General features: G+C 36.9%; 1 protein-coding gene across 2 annotated transcripts; it reads left to right on the plus strand.

Annotated features, from left to right (window-relative positions):
- Positions 1-2,294: 2,294 nt before the first annotated feature.
- LOC113291388 (beta-adaptin-like protein C) lies at positions 2,295-8,722 on the plus strand. 2 transcript variants are annotated; one of them, XM_026540928.1, is made up of 16 exons: positions 2,295-2,399; positions 2,483-2,605; positions 3,560-3,757; positions 4,359-4,472; positions 4,665-4,915; positions 5,308-5,443; positions 5,570-5,749; positions 5,830-5,922; positions 6,020-6,231; positions 6,310-6,373; positions 6,471-6,650; positions 6,784-6,876; positions 7,072-7,475; positions 7,561-7,750; positions 7,844-8,047; positions 8,194-8,722. In XM_026540928.1, the coding sequence occupies exons 2-16, from the start codon at positions 2,519-2,521 to the stop codon at positions 8,491-8,493; spliced, it is 2,706 nt and encodes a 901-aa protein (XP_026396713.1). In that variant the 5' UTR covers positions 2,295-2,399; positions 2,483-2,518; the 3' UTR covers positions 8,494-8,722. The 2 variants fall into 2 exon arrangements, with proteins under 2 accessions (XP_026396713.1, XP_026396711.1); XM_026540926.1 differs by having other exon boundaries at positions 2,371-2,605.
- Positions 8,723-13,056: the final 4,334 nt, after the last annotated feature.

A 13,056-nucleotide genomic window follows, 5' to 3' on the forward strand; every position in this document is an offset into this window, starting at 1 on the left:
GTATAACTGCTTAATGCAGAAAAACCGGATTAGGTCCCAGGGTTTTTCTGCATTTGTGGTTTCCTCGTTAACAAAATCTTATTGTGTGCTTTTAGTTTACTTTCCGCATTATACTTAAAGTAATTGGAATTGTACGTTAATCCCAAACACTTGGGGTTCATCCTTATAGTTTAAGGTTCAGTTTCGAACTAAAAACTATATACCAAGTGTATACCTTGTGGTTTGTTATCTTCTTGACAGTTTCTGTCTATAGTAAATCACGCAAGGTATCAGGCTTATGTAGATATCGAAAAAATTGTGGTATACTTGGTACCCTCGTCATTTCATGGAGATAGAGACCGAGTAGAAGCCAGTTATACCGATTCGAATGCATTTTTTATACTTATGCTACAAATGCATTTATGTAATGAACTAATAAATAACGTTAATATTTTTACGCAACAATTAGTGAACTAATTAGCACTGCAAATCAGTTATTCCTCGCCGAAATCTTAGGTTCCTTAATTAAAATCGATAACTGGAACCGGTTGATGTGGATAATGAAACAAAAAACACAGACTTGAAGTGGATATAAAACAAAGAAAAATTTAATTTACAGGAACGTCATATCACAACACGAGAAAAGTTCATTGACTGAGATTGAAAAATATGACTCCAGAAAAGAGAGAAATATACAGAAGACCAGAATAATATTTACCAGGAAGCAGTGATAATAAATACCGTTAAGGAACACATAAATTTATGAAATTTTATTAACCTTTTAGCCATCAAACTTAAAAATAATGGAATTTGTTTTATATCCAATCTATACTTTAAAAGAAAATGTCAATTTAAGGATGCATGCCATCAAAAATACTTCATACTGTAGTTTATTTATAAGGCATTGAATTCCTTGATGATATTAGATTTGCTGTCATACTTTAGATGCAACACGCTGCTTGCATAACGTTGTGGGAGAATAAAACAAGTAAAATGTTTTTACATGCAGGTAAAGTCAAAATTCTTCTCATGAATGGAATGACAGGCGCAACGAGTGTGCATCTTTGCAAGTCAACTGCAACAATTCCATTGTGATTGAAATTTGACGATGTTTACAAACTTACGGGTTACGGCCCACTGTGGTGCCCTATTGGACCTTTTGAACAGGCCGCGTTTGCTAATCCACTTACATTACACCTCCCTTCTAGTCTTCTACACGAAACCTGTTTTGAGGCATACTGAATTTTTTTGAGGCATACTATATAATGCCAAAATAGGGTCACTAAATAAAAAACAACATTACCCCTTATCCACCCTTTTTGATAATGGCATAACTACCCTTACATAATTAGTGTTAATGATTATGATTAGATTTGATTAGTTAGGAATTTTAAGGATTGATTAAAAATAAAATTATTAGTGGTGAATTAGTAGATAAATCAAATTTATGTGAGAGAGTTGGGATTTTTGAGAGGAAGAAGAAGAAGTGAAAAAAACTTGGATTTTGAATTTTGAGATTTTAGTGATTAGAAGTGACCAAAATGGGTGATTCAAATCAGAGGTAGACTTCTATACGAGGTTTAATTTCTTTTTATAAGTTGAATCTTTCAAAAAAATGAATTTTTAAAACCCAGATCTACTGACCAGATGAACAGTTCGGCTGATAACTTTTCAGCCGAACCTCCGTTTTTTGAAATTTACCTAGGTTCGGCTGACAAGTTATCAGCCGAACCTAGGTATATTTTTAAAAAATTGAGGTTCGGCTGAAAAGTTGTCAGCCGAACTTCACTCTGAAACTGACAAATTTAGGTTCGGCTGATTCGAACAAAATTTAGCAAAGTCGCGTGAGCCGAACATAGTGTTTCTCTAAATCATACACTAGGTTCGGCTCAAAATTGATACTCCAAGATCAGCCGAACTGATCTTCTGAAAAACCCTAATTTCATCTTTGAAATCATATTCTATCGATCAAACAAAATAAAATCAATCAAAAACAAGATGGGTTTGTTACACATACATTCTAAAATACATCTAAGAGCAATTGAGGTTTGGATTTCGCACTTCAATATCGCTCACTTTGATTCGTGTTTGCTTTACTTGATCAATTTCTTGATTGAATTGGAGTCCAAGATGTTTAAGTTTAAATTTTATTTTGATTTTTGATTTTAGGTTTTTGAGAATAAGGACGTTCTAGTAATTTAAATTGTTTAAGGATATATAGGTAATTGAACTACCTTTAGACACCCCTTATAAACCCATCTTAGATGGTGTAATGAATGAGTGCCTCAAAAAAAAACATTGAGGATGCGCCAAAACAGGTTTCTTCCACACTCGGGGTCAGGTTCTTATGCGCTGCGCTAACCGGTTTATCGTGGTCCAATTAAGAAGCTGAAGAAAGAAAGAAAATATCATTCACTGAGGTTCCGTTTTTTCTTTGAAAAATTTAATTTTCCAGTCTGGTTTTTCGTTCCTTTGGACATTATTTTTTTCTTTTCTTCCCTAGTCTTGCCCCAAAAACAACGAAGAAGAAGAAGAAGAAATGAGTGGGCACGATTCTAAGTACTTCTCCACTACAAAGAAAGGAGAAATCCCTGAACTTAAAGATGAACTTAATTCTCAGTATAAGGTATTCCTTTATATTTACTTTTATTTGATTGTACCTTCAATTGCACAGTTTTAATCTCAGATCTGTTTCGTTTTTACGGATCTTTACAATTCTATTCGTCCAATTAAGGTTTAATATGACCAGATCTGTATTGATCTTTTGCCCTCTCGATTTCCTGTTTGTGATTTTCATAGATTAGAAAATGGGAGATCTAATTCCGTGTATTGTCACTTTCAGCTGAAATGGGTGTAAGATTTTCTGTATTTGTTTGTGAAACAAATGATCTTAGCTCATCAACTTAACCTAAAAGTTTGATTAGAAATATAGGAAATGTCAAGGCAGATCAATTTGGTAGATTTGTGTTTCTGCTATTAATTTTAGGGAATTGCACATGAACTGGTCTATGAATTAACATGGTAGGAGGATATGTCATATAACTGAGGAATTTGGAGGAATGTAAGCTTAATTTGATGGGAAAAGCGTATTATCATTGTAATTTAGATACAAGGGGACAGATATTAAGTTGTTTCAACTGTAAACTAGAAATTCATGAAGAAACGCAGTAGGCAAAGCATTGACGGGATTTTAGAAAATGTGGGATAGTTTTAGTGGGTTCAATTATAATGGAATCGTTGTAGGTTGTGGTGATTCGTGTTTGAAATATGCATGACTTCATACGTATAATAACATCACAACTTACATTACCTGTTGATACTGTATTAAAGAATTATAAGTTGCATATAATCATGGGCTAATGTGGATAACCTCTTTTGAGATCGCATTGCTGTACTTCTGGTTGTATTGGTTGTCTCGAATTTGCTCCTCTTTCGTGTTCTTCTAATACTTCCTTTCACCTTTTAATGATCAAAATAAGAGTTACTGAGCATTGATATTCTCTGGTTCTGGAAGCCTCATAGATATGTGTTCTACATTTTTTACTTGTATGAAGCCTTCTCTGTTTAATGTGTCTTTCAGGATAAGAAAAAGGATGCAGTAAAGAAAGTTATTGCTGCAATGACCGTTGGGAAGGATGTTTCCTCGCTGTTCACAGATGTGGTGAACTGCATGCAAACGGAGAATTTGGAGCTGAAGAAGCTTGTTTATTTGTATCTTATTAATTATGCAAAAAGCCAGCCAGATCTTGCAATTCTTGCTGTAAATACATTCGTGAAGGTATAAATTCATTAGGCCTTTTACCTTTCCTTTGAGATTGATCTTTATGGGCAGTTGGTCGCCTGCAACTTTAATCCCTTCATTTAGACCCAATATGCTTGTGCAAGCTACTTACTCCCGAGATTTATATATGCAGACAATTTTGTTTTGGCCTGTCAAAACACCCCAAAGAAACTGGTTTTGGTGTTAAATTGTGAGCCTAGCCACCTATGTACTATTTTTTGAGACTGCCATTGGGCTAATGGTGACTTCTGGTAGTTAGTAATTGTGATATGCTTAGGCGGACAGCTATTCCCGCATTCGATTCTACGGGTTGTCAAGGGTCACTAGAGTAAAGCTGTATCATAAACTCCTCATGGAGATTTTTGGATTATACTAACTGAACAGAACATGAAACTCTAGATAGTAGCGCCACATGTCATTTACATTGGTACTATTATGTGCTTATATTGGGGAGGTTATACCACCTTTTTGATGCAATATTGAATATTCAAGACTGTAGCTAAAGATAAAATGGTCATAATGTGTAACTTGTAAATAATACGATTTTAAGCAATTTCTGTTTATATATTCTATGAAACATTTCTGGTTATACTTTCAGGATTCACAAGATCCAAATCCTTTGATTCGGGCATTAGCTGTACGGACAATGGGATGCATCCGTGTTGATAAAATCACAGAATATCTCTGCGATCCTCTTCAGAGATGTCTCAAGGTCGATCAATCTGAACAGTAACAGTTATTGCTCATTTGGGCCACTTTGGAACTTCATGTAGCTTATTATAATCTTCTTTCAGTTCTGTTAATTTTCCATTACCAGTTCCGAAGTTCCTCTGTTTCATCAATATTTTGCATCTTATGGATTTGAGATCTGAAATTTGAGTTTATGATTTTTTTTCTCTCACAGGATGATGATCCCTATGTTCGCAAGACAGCATCTATTTGTGTTGCTAAATTATATGATATTAATGCGGAGCTAGTGGAAGATAGAGGATTCTTGGATACTCTGAAGGATTTGATATCTGATAACAATCCGATGGTTGTAGCAAATGCTGTTGCAGCTCTTGCAGAGATTCAGGAGAATAGTAGTAAACCAATCTTTGAAATCACTAGTCATACACTATCCAAGCTCTTGACTGCTCTGAATGAATGTACTGAGTAAGTTCTCATGTAAAAGCTTAATTTGAACTCTATAGTTTTCTTTCTTCACAGCCTTATGCATATTTATCATGTGAAATGCCACTCCGTTCCTTTCTGTTTGTTACACATCTAAAAGTAGCAATCCTGGATACAACTCTTACAGTAGTATGTATTACTCAAACCTTTCAGTTTTGAAATGCCAACATTTTAACCTTACACACAAGGCACAACTTATTATGGTACTTGCATGAATTCAAATAGGGGAAATCTAGGGGGTATATTAAATAAGAGTCGTTTTTGGGTGGTCGGACTTGATCATCCTGTACCTTTTTGAGAGGTAGCTGTATTGCAAGCTTGTCAAAGAAAAGCCACCAGAACTTGCTGACGAAGTCACCTTTCATACTGTGCAGATGGGGTCAAGTTTTCATTCTGGATGCCCTTTCCAAATACAAGGCAGCTGATGCTCGTGAAGCTGAAAACATAGTTGAACGAGTTACTCCACGACTGCAGCATGCGAACTGTGCTGTAGTGCTATCAGCTGTTAAGGTTACATACTGTCCTCCTTGTATATCTCAGTAGTACTTGTGATTTCCCATACGGTATCATTGCAATATCATTCTTTTCCACTTTACTTCACACTGTGTGTTAAATTATGTTATGAACTTGCGGCAGATGATCCTTCAACAAATGGAACTCATCACCAGTACCGATGTTGTTCGAAATCTTTGCAAGAAAATGGCCCCTCCTCTTGTAACGCTTCTTTCTGCTGAACCTGAGATACAGTATGTTGCATTGCGGAACATTAACCTTATAGTCCAAAGGCGACCCACAATCCTTGCTCATGAAATCAAGGTGATTTTGATGAGCATTAATTCCCTCATGTTCTCAAGTTTGAATACCGCTACAATGTGTGCTGATACTGTCTTTTTTAGGTTTTCTTCTGCAAATACAACGATCCAATTTATGTGAAGATGGAAAAATTAGAGATCATGATTAAGCTTGCATCCGACCGGAATATAGATCAGGTAATGCATTTTTTTTTTCTAACCGTGATTTCTAATTGAAAAAATCAGTTGTGCTACTATGGTTTGTGATATCCCTCGGTGTCTGTACTTTCCCCAGGTCCTGTTAGAATTCAAGGAATACGCCACCGAAGTTGACGTGGATTTTGTCAGAAAAGCTGTCCGTGCTATTGGTCGCTGTGCCATCAAGTTAGAAAGAGCAGCTGAACGGTGTATAAGTGTTTTGCTTGAGCTTATAAAGATTAAAGTAAACTATGTCGTCCAGGAGGCTATTATTGTCATCAAGGATATCTTTAGGCGATATCCTAACACGTAAGTTACGGTAACACAAAGTTTATGTAACTAATGGTTCACATTCTAAATGCTAACTGTAGTCCTATTTCCCTGTAGCTACGAATCCATCATTGCAACACTTTGTGAGAGCTTAGACACCTTAGACGAGCCGGAAGCAAAGGTACTCACATTCCTTAGATAACTTATAACGTCCTGAGTTGAGGTCTCTTTATCTAAAATTAATTCTTATATATATGTTTATAATTTTCTTTCCGCAGGCATCCATGATTTGGATAATTGGTGAATATGCAGAACGAATTGACAATGCTGATGAGCTCCTTGAAAGCTTCTTGGAGAGTTTCCCGGAAGAGCCAGCTTTGGTTCAGTTGCAATTGCTTACAGCCACTGTTAAGTTGTTTCTGAAGAAGCCAACAGAAGGCCCACAACAAATGATTCAGGTCTGTTGCTTGGATTCTTGGTCCAGTGTTAAAATGTGTACCCTTGTTATTGATTCTCCCGCATTTTATTACTATCTAAAATTTTCCTTCTACTTGCTTATGAATTTTCTTTTCTTCAACTGTACCATTGCAGGTAGTCCTGAATAATGCTACTGTGGAGACGGACAATCCAGATCTGCGTGATCGGGCCTACATTTATTGGCGTCTTCTTTCAACAGATCCTGAGGTAGGTTCAATGTCTATAGACATTTGTTAGCTGGATGAGTTTTAAATCTATGACAACACTTTTAGATGGATCCTTTAAAACCAGTCTTTTTTGAAAGCTGGTCTTCATAATTAAACTCTAATCCAACGATCTAATAGATCATATATGGCTCGTTTTAACTATTTATTCATTCAATAAAACCTACTTATATTGCAGGCAGCGAAAGATGTGGTCTTAGCTGAGAAACCTGTGATAAGCGATGATTCTAACCAACTTGATTCTTCACTTCTCGATGAACTTCTTGCAAACATTGCAACTCTTTCGTCTGTCTATCATAAGCCCCCAGAAGCCTTTGTAACCCGTGTTAAAGCTACTGCTCAAAGACCAGATGATGACGAGTATCCTGATGGTGCAGAGACAGGGTTTTCTGAATCATCTGTCAATGAAGGCATTACTTCACCTTCCGCTAGTTCAAGTAGTGGTTCATATGCTGCTACAAGGCAAGCAGCACCAGCCCCGGCACCAGCACCAGCACCTGCTCCGGTGCCTGATTTGCTTGGTGACCTGATGGGTCTGGATAATGCTCTTGTCCCTGCTGACCAGCCGACATCACCTCGTGGGTGAGTAAATTTTGGATTTGCTATTGAATTAGCCGTTTATACACTCAGCATGAGTATTAGTAATGTTAAAACTATGTCTACGCAGGCCTCCATTACCTGTTGTGCTTCCAGCAGCAACTGGTCAAGGCTTACAAATCAGTGCCCAAGTTACAAGGCAAGATGGACAAGTATTTTACAACATGTCTTTTGAGAACAATACACAAGTTCCTCTAGATGGATTCATGATTCAATTCAACAAAAACACATTTGGTCTTGCAGCTGCCGGTCAATTACAGGTTTTTACTTCTATCTTCTATTTGATTTATTTTTCGTTTTTCCCCGATTTATATAGAAAGCTGATCTTGAGCTTGAATATGTTCTGTAACTAGGTTCCCCAACTACAACCTGGCACAACCGCGTCGGTCCTTCTGCCTATGGTTTTACTCCAGAATCTCTCCCCTGGCCCCCCTACCTCGCTGTTGCAGGTTGCAGTGAAAAACAATCAGCAGCCTGTATGGTACTTCAATGACAAAGTTTCCTTGTTAGTGTTGTTCTCAGAAGATGGTAGAATGGAGCGTGCAAACTTTCTCGAGGTAAGTTTTCATGTTTGTTTGTTTTTTTAGATATTTTGTTCAAGTCTTGCCAAATTTTATTTACCTTGATGTGAATAACTATTTCAAAATTGAGGAGGAAATGACTTCTTCACATTTCATTTTATTGTTTCTAATTCCTTTTGCAGACATGGAAGTCCCTTCCTGATTCGAATGAGGTTACAAAAGACCTTCCAGGCATTGTGGTGAACAGTGTGGAGGCGACTCTTGACAAATTGGCTGCATCCAATATGTTTTTCATTGCAAAGAGAAGGCATGCAAACCAGGAAGTGTTGTATCTGTCTGCCAAGATTCCAAGAGGGATCCCCTTGCTCATTGAACTTACAGCTGTCATTGGGATCCCTGGCGTTAAATGTGCAATTAAGACACCAAGCCCTGAAATGGCCCCTCTCTTCTTTGAAGCTTTGGAAATTCTTCTCAAGGGTTGATTCTTGTAGTCTGTACTTTTGTAAGTTTGTAAAATACATGATGGGGATTCTCAAGATTTTGGTTCTTTCAGGTCTCTTTCATAGTTTTCTGTATGCATCTCCTCATTCGTTTTTTGGTGTTGGGATTTATAGAGTTTCTGCAGTATTCTGTGTGTCAATTCTTGCTGTGATAGGTTTCATGTTGTTTCTTATAAAATTCTACTCTGCAAAGCCTAGTTTATTTTTGTCACCGACGGTCTCTTTTTTGTTATAAGATGATGGCCACCATACTTCACACTGTGTACACCTTCCCCGAGGTTCCAGACTTTCTAATTGGGGCGTGCCGAACAACTTTCCAATAGTGGTGTAGAAATCATGGTGTACGCGAGCAATTTGAGATATCTTTGACATGTGCCCTATTTTCAGAAATGTTTTCATTTCTTGAGACTGACATACTTTCTTTGGGTAACGATGAACCATAATAAGTAAGCTGAATACAACGGAGCAGGATGCCACCTAATTTTCCATTTCCGTCTATAGGATTTGTCTGTTCGACATAACTACGACATTTCAGAATACGAGTAATGAAGACGAGTAATGATGACATTAAGTAGTGGCGTGGAATCCTTTCAAGATAATACCGAAAACAACCCTTTTGTACTCTAGTTCGTTTTTTTGGTCGGTCCAAAAATCTTTTTTGATAAAGATGTGATGATTTTTTTCTTGAAGATGAAACCAAAAACAACTCTTTTCTATCCAACCAAACTTAACAAGTGCCAAATCATCACTTTCACTTGTTTATAACCGATGTTAACCCAAAGAAAGCCCCACTGTCGTCGACTGATGTATATGGAGGAGTAGTTCAAAGTGAAAACAAATCTTTGAAACTTGCATTTGTCTATTTGGAGAAAAAACAAATAAAATGACGAAGCTTCTTTAGAAATAATTCTGAAAAATCTATAGAAAAATAAATAAGATAAGATGGAGTTGTTTGGATTTAAAACTATCCGTTTTTCATCGGTCACAAAAATGATAGGAAACACACTATTCATATGCGCATGAAGTGGATGAGGAAATGACCCATTGTCAGAAGAATAAACCCATTATACAAAGATGATTACAACGAGAGGTGAGCCAGGAGCATGCACCATACAAAGGGTTTGCGCCTTGTCATAAAAGAAAAAGAAACTATTCCAGGCCCCACCGAAGTCAATTTTATATGGGACAGCGACAGTGGCCAATTTAGGCAAAAAAAAATATCTGAGCAAGAATTTCCAATCAAAATATCTTTACAAAGACTATATTCCTTTTTACATTGCATTAATTATTATATAAACAAAGAACGGTAGCTGAATCTACTGCTATTGAAATGTGCAATAAAGGAAAAGCAGAAGCTATTGATCAAAGAATGGAAAACTCTATTCAAAAGAGCTTATCCAATACTTTCCAAATGGGCCCGTTTATCATTAGATCCACTATTCTGAAGACCTTTGATGTTGGTCCGGTTCAAAAACATTTGACCCAGTTGGAAAATGGTTTGCCAATTGTGCTAAAACAAGTTACTACTCAAAATGTTACAGTTGCTGCATCTATCTCTGGATCAGAGTCAACTCCCAGTGGTCCGATTCACACCTCTAACTCCTCAAGAAGATTCAAAACTGCTGCTCTGCCAAATACCAGTCCAATCATCACTAGAGGAGTAGCTAATACTGTTGAATAAGATGCTCTAGCAAACCTCAAAATGAAGATTAACCCCATAGATGATTTACGAAAACGAACAAGAGCTAATTCAAGTGCGGCTAGTATAGTGGTTATCCCTAAATAACAAACTTCTACTGAACCTGATTATGCTCAGCTCTGTCCTCCAATCACCAAATTGGGAGAACTACCAGCAATTGACCTTTCTACTTGCTCGTTCAATACCCAATCAGTTTTTAACTCTTTTGGGAGCTACAATGTACCTGCTGAAAATTCCCCAAGCAACAATGGTGTCTGCAATAATTCTCTTCTCAGTGCTGCTAGTTCTAGTCCCGATTCCTCCCAATTTGACTCTCAAAGTGGTGACGGTACCAATGCTTCTCTTGGTGGTGGATCTGACTCTACCACTCAGGTAAATCAACCCCCTCCATATCCTCTAATTGACACTGCTCATAATACCATAAATCATTTTCCTGTCAATAATATCAACATGATTGCTTGGAACCTTAGGGGCTTTGGTAAAAGATCTGCTAACAAGGAGCTTAGTCTTCTATGTAAGAATGTCAACCCAGATATTATTTTCCTCTCTGAGACCAAAATGAACAGAGACATGACCAAAATAAACAAAACTAGGAATTTTCTTGTACCTTTAATGTTCCAAGTGTTGGGAGAAGTGGTGGTCTTGCCCTTGCTTGGAAAAAGGAAGTTCACCTCAACATTATTTCCTCCAGTCTGAGGGGCATCTACGTTACTACTACTGATATAATCCATTCTAAGACCTGTCATATTCATTTTATGTATGGAGAACCTAACAGTAGTCTAAGACAAGCCTTTTGGGAACAACAATGCCAACAAATAAATGTCCCTTTAGATGAACCTGCTTTCTTTATAGGATACTTTAATGCCCTCTTAGGTACTGAAGATAAAAATGGTGGCCTAGAAGTAGATGACCCTGATTTTGAAAATCTTAGAAATTTTTGTTTTGTCTTTAATCTCCATGATCCTGGCTTTTGTGGACGAAGATTTACTTGGTCTAATATGCAAAAAGGTCCTGATTCGATTCTTGAAAGATTAGATAGATGTCTTATTAATCAAACTGCTGAAGATCTTTTTCCTAAACTTTGTGTCAATAACCTTCCTAGGGATTCTTCTGACCGTTGTCCCATGCATATAAGGTTTAACTATGAGGATATTAGTATGCCTAGACCTTTTCATTTTATGGCCATGTGGATAGAGGATCCTACTTGTAGAGATATTATAGCTAATGCTTGGTCTGCTAATGTGGTAGGTTCTCCTGCCTACAAACTTAAAGCTAAGCTCTTAAGCAACAAGAAAGGCCTAAGAGATTGGAATAAGTCTTCTTTGGTAATATACAAACTAATATATCAACCATTAGAAAAGAATTAGCTGACCTTCAAACTTTTAATCCTACTGATACTAGTAATACTTCAAGACTGAAAGCCAGGTTGGAATATCTGTACAACCTGGAGGAGTTATATTGGAAGGACAAATCTAGAGAAGTATGGCTCTTGGAAGGTGACAGAAATTCACCATATTTTCATAGAGTAACTCTCTTTAGAAGAAAAAGAAATGCTATTAGCTGGATAAAGAACTCCTTGAATACTATTATAACTGATAGAGATAGTATTGGAGATTCTTTCAAAAATCTTTATTCCACCCATCCTCAGTAATTTCAAGATGAAATTCTTGCTGATCTTCCTGTTAAGTTCTCTGAAGAAGATAATGCATCCTTAAATATGCCTCTGACTCCAGAGAAAATTAAGAATGATGTCTTCCAAATGGAGGGGAAAAAGGCTCATGGTCCTGATGGTTTTACAGGCCTCTTTTATCAAAAGCATTGGGACATTGTGGGGGAAGCTGTTGTTGATATGACTCAAACCTGCTTTAGAACTGGTAACATTGCCAAGGTTTTTAATTATACCAACATAGCTCTTATCCCAAAAGTGCCTCTTGCTGAATTGGTAACCCAGTATAGGCCTATTGGCTTATGTAATTTTATTTATAAAATTCTTTCAAAAACTCTGGCTAATAGACTGAAAACTTTTATGAACAATATTATTTCCCAAAACCAAAGTGCTTTTATCCCTAAGAGGAGTATCTCTGATAACATTTTGCTTGCTAATGAAGCCATACATGCTGTCAATCATAATGATAAAGTTGAGGGCATAGCTTCCATCAAACTTGACATGTCTAAGGCCTATGATAAGCTTGAGTGGGATTTTCTTGAGAAAGTCTTAACTAAAATGGGTCTGTCTAATCATTGGGTTAAACTGATAAACCAGTGTGTCTCCACTGTGTCTTATCCTGTCCTTCTTAATGGTAGCCCTACAGGTTTCTTCCAACCTGAAATAGGTCTAAGACAGGGAGACCCTCTATCTCCCTATCTTTACATCATTTTTTCTGAAGCCCTATCTTCTTACATTGATAACCTCCAATAAAAGGGTACTTTAGAAGCATAAGAGTCTGTAAAGAGGCCCCTGAAATGACCCATCTTCTGTTTGATGATGATTCTCTCTTGTTTTCAAAAGCTACCGAAAAAACTTTCATGTCATAAAAGACTATCTTCAAAAATACTGCCTTGCTTCTGGGCAAGAAATCAATTTTGAAAAATCTGGTATTTTGTTTAGTAGGAAGATTCCTGTACATAGGAAAGCCATTTTGGCTAATATTTTAGATATCCAAAGCAGGGATTTAGGAGAAAAATATCTTGGAACACCTAGTGTTTTCCAAGCTTCAAAAATCCAGAAACATATGGGTATTCTCCAATCCATTGATGCCAAGATCTCTATCTGGCTTCACAAGCTCTTATCCCAAGCTGCTAGGACTACTCTGATCAAGCACATTGGTCAAGGTATTCCTCTTTTT

Source organism: Papaver somniferum, chromosome 1, assembly GCF_003573695.1.
Source record: "Papaver somniferum cultivar HN1 chromosome 1, ASM357369v1, whole genome shotgun sequence".
NCBI lineage: Eukaryota > Viridiplantae > Streptophyta > Magnoliopsida > Ranunculales > Papaveraceae > Papaver > Papaver somniferum.

Excerpts from the sequence above, each read along its gene's own strand:
- LOC113291388 (XM_026540928.1), top strand. The coding sequence starts at position 2,519 with ATGAGTGGGCACGATTCTAAGTACTTCTCCACTACAAAGAAAGGAGAA. Across the intron at positions 4,916-5,307 it reads GCTCTGAATGAATGTACTGA|ATGGGGTCAAGTTTTCATTC; the intron begins GTAAGTTCTCAT and ends CATACTGTGCAG. Across the intron at positions 6,232-6,309 it reads TTTAGGCGATATCCTAACAC|CTACGAATCCATCATTGCAA; the intron begins GTAAGTTACGGT and ends ATTTCCCTGTAG.